The following is a 5,306-nucleotide window of genomic DNA, read 5'->3' on the forward strand; positions in this document are numbered from 1 at the left end:
TCTTGGAAGGTGGATGTGATTGATGCAACTGCGGGTTTCATTGATGTATTGGTTGTCATTGGAGGGAAACAGGTGAGATTGACGGGGTTTTATGGCCACCCGGAAACGGGGGAGAGACATCACTCGTGGGAGGTGCTAAAGCGTCTTTCCCAGTTTTATCCCTATGGTGCATGGTTTGTGTTCGGAGATTTTAATGAGATTATGAGTATCGAAGAAAAAGTGGGGGGAGGTTGAGACCAGCTTGTCAGATGGATAGATTTACTCAAGCGGTTGATGAATGCTTACTACAGGGAATCGAGTTCACTGGACCTTTGTTCACATGGAGTAATGGAAGTGTGCATGAAAGGTTAGACAGGGGATTGATGAATAATGAAGCGGCTGTGGCTTTTCCAAAAGTGCACGAGTATCATATGGAGGTTGGTGCAAGTGATTATCTGCCGTTGATTTTTGACTTGGTCGGGGCCGGCATTAAAAAGCAGCAATTGGGTAGACGACGTTTTCTATTTGAAGGCTTCTGGATCAAGGAACAACGATGTGGGGATATTGTAAAGGAGGTATGGGAAAATGAAGCAAACCAGGCGGATAGTCTGGCTACCAAACTACATAAGTGTGCAGAGGAGTTGTCCGTTTGGAATAAGAATGTAATTGGAAATATACCTAAGAAACTAGCAACCTTGAAGGATTCACTCAAGCAATACCCTATTGACGTTCAAAATGATGAAGATCGAAAGAAGCGGATCTTAATTAAATCTGAAATAGCAAAGTTTGCCGGGTATGAAGAAACTATGTGGAAGCAAAAATCCAGGATCAATTGGTTACAGGAGGGTGACAGGAATACAAAGTTCTTCCACGCCTATGCTAAAAGTAGGGGACGGCAAAATAAAGTTGCTGGGGTTTTTGATGAACAAGGAAGATGGTGTGAAGATATGCAGGAAGTTCAAGATGCATTTATCTCTTTCTTTTCTCACTTATACTCTACTGGGGGCTGTGACAACCTCGATTTAGTTTTGGATAAGATTCCCTGCCGTGTTTCGGATGATGTGAATACTAAGTTAATGAAGAAGTTTGAAAGATGGGAGATCGAGCTCTCTTTGAAGCACATGGCCGCACAAAAATCACCGGGTCATGATGGTATGTCTGCACTTTTTTTCAAAACATATTGGTCTGTTGTAGGGGATTCGGTGTGTGAGTTTTGCCTTGGGATACTTAATGAGGGGAGGGGTCTTGATACGTTCAACCACACTCTCATCTCTCTGATTCCGAAATGTTTATGCCCCAAGAATGTGTCTGAATTTAGGCCCATAAGTTTGTGCTCCATTGTCTATAAATTAATCTCGAAAACCATAGCAAATCGGCTCAAGAAGTATCTACCGGAAATCATATCCTATACTCAAAGTGCTTTCGTTCCCGGAAGGAACATCCAGGATAACGTGATTGCAGCTTTTGAGACAATCCATACGATTAGAGTAGAGAAGCACACTGCGTCACCAAAGATGGTACTCAAACTGGACATCAGTAAAGCTTATGATAGGGTGGAGTGGGGTTTCCTGGAGAAAGTCATGATGAAGCTAGGGTTTTCAGCGAATTGGGTGGAATTAACTATGAGGTGTGTGAATTCCGTCTCTTTCTCGGTTCTATGGAAGGGCAGACCGATTGGACTCTTCAGACCTACGAGAGGCATACGACAAGGAGACCCCCTGTCTCCTTATCTATTTCTTTTGGTGACAGAGGGTTTATCTGGTCTTCTCCACCATGCAGATTCGACAGAGCTGATTCATGGGGTTCGGGCTGCCCCTAATGCACCTTCTATCTCACATCTATTGTTCGCGGATGATAGTCTATTATTTGTTAATGCTACAGTGGATGAATGTGTCTCATTGAAACAATGTCTCCTCCTTTATGAGTGCGCAGCCGGACAACAAATTAATTTCCAGAAATCGGCTCTTTCGTTTGGCCCGAATGTATCTGAACAAATGCAGGAGGAGATTAAGGTGATACTGGGTGTACCGGTGGTTGAACTCCATGAGAAATACCTTGGTTTACCAACAACAATTGGGAGAAATAAGACAGATGTCTTCAAGAAACTGAATGAACGATTAGATGTACACTTACAAGGTTGGCAAGGAAAGTTCCTCTCAAAAGCGGGTAAGCTTGTGTTAATCAAAGCTGTGGCACAAGCTATTCCCACTTACTCTATGAGTGTTTTCCAGCTACCGATTGGTGTGTGCAAGAAATTCCAAGCCAAGGTAAGTAAATTTTGGTGGGGAAAGGGAGGTGGTACGAAAGGTGTTCACTGGTGTAGTTGGGATAACCTCTGTAACAGGAAAGAAGATGGAGGGCTGGGTTTTCGTGATCTGAGAGCTTTTAACCAAGCGATGCTGGCAAAAACGGTATGGAGGATTTTCTGGGGACAAAATTCATTAGTTAGTGCTCTACTACAGGCCAAATATTTCCCAGGTACATGTTTTCTTAATGCCAGCTTAGGGCGTACTCCCTCTGCCATATGGAGAGGGTTGATGTGGGGAAAACAAGTAATTGACATGGGGACGAGATGGAGGATTGGAGATGGGAGAAGAGTTAGTGTGTTAGCTGATAAGTGGTTGCCTTGTCCGGTAAGCTTTAAAGTTGTGAGCCCAATTCCTCTGACGACTCTGACGATGCAACATAAGGTCGAATCCTTGTTCACAGAAACTGGAGCATGGAACGTTCCATTGATCCAATCTTGGTTCCTATCCCACGAGGCCGAGATGATCCTGGGCATGCCTCTTGGTCTTAGAAATGTCCCGGATAAACTTGTCTGGCACTTTTCTAAGAATGGGTCGTATAATGTGAAGTCTGGGTACTGGGTTGCTAGGGACATGATGCTTCGACAACGCGGTGACACTGCAGGTTCCAGTACCAATGAATGTAAGAAGGTTTGGGAGAAAATATGGGGAGTTCATGCACCACACAAAATTAAAGTATTTATGTGGAGGGCGATGAAAGGCTTCTTACCATGTGCAGCCAACCTAAAACAAAAAAAGGTTCTGGAAGATTCTAGATGTTGGCAATGTGGATGGCATAGTGAGTCGGTGATGCATGCTCTTTGGGACTGTCCAACAGCTAAGAAAACTTGGAAAAAGACTTTTCTCCATGGAGTTTGCAAAAGGTGGCAGGTGCCTACTTTTCTTGACTTGGTACATCACATATGTCCCACAGCCTCTGCAACTGAACTGGAAACTTTTTGCTTCACGGCCTGGTGGATTTGGAGAAACAGGAACTTAACCAGGTTCGAGGAAAAGAATTTGAAGCCTGTAGAGGTTGCACGGTTAGCTATGGAGTGGCAGAATGAGTTCGCAAATTTGGGAGGGTTGAAACATAAGTCGACTCTAGGAGCGGTCCACGCCCATGTTTGTTGGAAACCTCCACAACTGGGGCACCTTAAGATGAACTTTGATGGGGCTCATGATGGAAAAAATGGAGTTTGCGGTCTGGGGGTTGTCTTCAGAGATACTCAAGGAAATTTGAAAGGTGCAATGGCAGTCCCACAAATTGGTAACATCGCCCCAAGATCCATAGAAGCTTTGGCATTGTTGCACGGACTCAGATTTGCGCTTCATGTTGGCTTCACAATGATTGAAATTGAAGGAGATGCTCTCTCAGTTATCAATGCTTTGCAGGAAAACTCAGAGGATTATAGTGCTGAGGGTCATTTAATTGACGAAGTTAAGTTTTTAGTTCAGTCTTTTACCAGTTGTAGTAGCCATTTTGTCAAACGGGAAGGCAACAAGGTTGCTCATCGTTTGGCAAAGGAGGCGTTGAAAATTAGTCAACCGTTTCTTTGTTTGGAGTCGGGGCCTAGTTGGCTTCATCAGTGTGTCAGTATAGATTTCCAGTGCGAAGTCTAATATGGTCAATTTGTTGTAACAACTACTAGCTGGTTGTTGCAAGGTTGTTCCATCATTTCATGTATGCAGTTCATTATTATTAATGAAGTTCGATTTGATCCAAAAAAAAAAAAGTTTCAATTCTATTAAAAAGCTTCAATAGATACTTATTAAAGATTTCTTTAGCAAGTTTTGAAAAGAATACCTACCTGTGAAGTTCCTTAAAGCTAATTTACATTGTTGAATAGCCTTGCTGAACATCTTCCAAGCATATTTTGATAGCCTTATCCATTTCTTTTCGTTTTCTTCTTCTCTTAGAAGGATTTGATTGCAACAAAGAGACTTTTGACTTCATTAGACTACCATCTCCAGTTTTGCTTAATGAAAAGACTGTGTTCTCTTCTTTTTTTCTTGTTCAACTTTGCATGGGAAAGTTAGACTTGTTCTTGCAGAGTTGCGATTGATAATGATTCTTATTTTTCTTCAATTTCTAGTCAGGTTGACACTTGACAGTGTCAACAAACATGGAATTCTCCTAGATGTTGTCCAAGTGCTTGCAGATGTGAACCTTGTAATAACGAAAGCTTATGTCTCATCTGATGGTAAGCTTTTTTTACTCAACTTCCCATTTCAGTTTATATATTTTTTTTTCATTAGTTTTTGCCAGGTGCCTTTTCAATAATCTCTTTGTTGCCTCATATGACAGATAATGGTGTTTTACTCTTTTGGACTATTTGCTGCTTTCTTATATCCTATTGTTTTTGGTGAAACAGTATACATTATTGCTAGCTTGATCCACTAGACATTGTTAAATGTTGATTATGGTGGTTTGTAATTTCTTGCAAAAAATCACAGACCCATGTTTAGTTTTTGACTTTGGAATCAGTTTGTATAGTATTTCCACTCTTTGAAGAAACAATTCTAACAGATCCAATTTGCAAAGAAAAGACTATTTGCAAAAATGGAGTCTTCTTGAGGATGGGTTAGTTGGGTGGGGGACTACGGTTTGATACTGTATGACTGGGGAGATACATGCTATATTTCATAAAGTGTCGCATCACATCTAAGGCTTGCATTATGGTGATATTCTTTGTTTTTCTTTTGTATGACCTGAAGACATTAGTTATTTCATATAGTGTTGCATCAGATCATAGGCTTGCATCATGGTGGTATTTATTTATGTGACTTGAAGTGTATGTATTCCATTGGAGGTAATAAGGTGGTTGATTTTCTGCAAATGGACAAAAAAAAAAAGAGCTTTGCATTTATCTTTTTCCAAAATCAAGACATCATTTTTATTTTCTTGGAGCACGGCAATGAACATTATTTTTTAAAATGCAGGTCAGTTAGTCGAGAAGAAATTTGTTTCTTGATTCTCTGTGGGAAATACATTGCCATAGTACTAGTTGATCTGTATAAGTTGAGGTAGAACTTTGGCAT

At 41.1% G+C, this 5,306-nt stretch overlaps 1 protein-coding gene across 1 annotated transcript; it reads left to right on the forward strand.

Annotated features, from left to right (window-relative positions):
* Nucleotides 1–248: 248 nt before the first annotated feature.
* Nucleotides 249–3,887, forward strand: LOC112165325. The gene has a single exon (XM_024301823.1). The coding sequence runs from the start codon at nt 249–251 to the stop codon at nt 3,885–3,887; it is 3,639 nt and encodes a 1,212-aa protein (XP_024157591.1).
* The last annotated feature ends 1,419 nt before the right edge of the window (nt 3,888–5,306 follow it).

This window comes from Rosa chinensis, chromosome 1 (genome assembly GCF_002994745.2).
Source record: "Rosa chinensis cultivar Old Blush chromosome 1, RchiOBHm-V2, whole genome shotgun sequence".
Classification (NCBI taxonomy): Eukaryota; Viridiplantae; Streptophyta; class Magnoliopsida; order Rosales; family Rosaceae; genus Rosa; species Rosa chinensis.

Bases quoted from the DNA above. Each gene is read 5' to 3' on its own strand.
- LOC112165325 (XM_024301823.1), top strand. From the start codon at position 249: ATGGATAGATTTACTCAAGCGGTTGATGAATGCTTACTACAGGGAATC.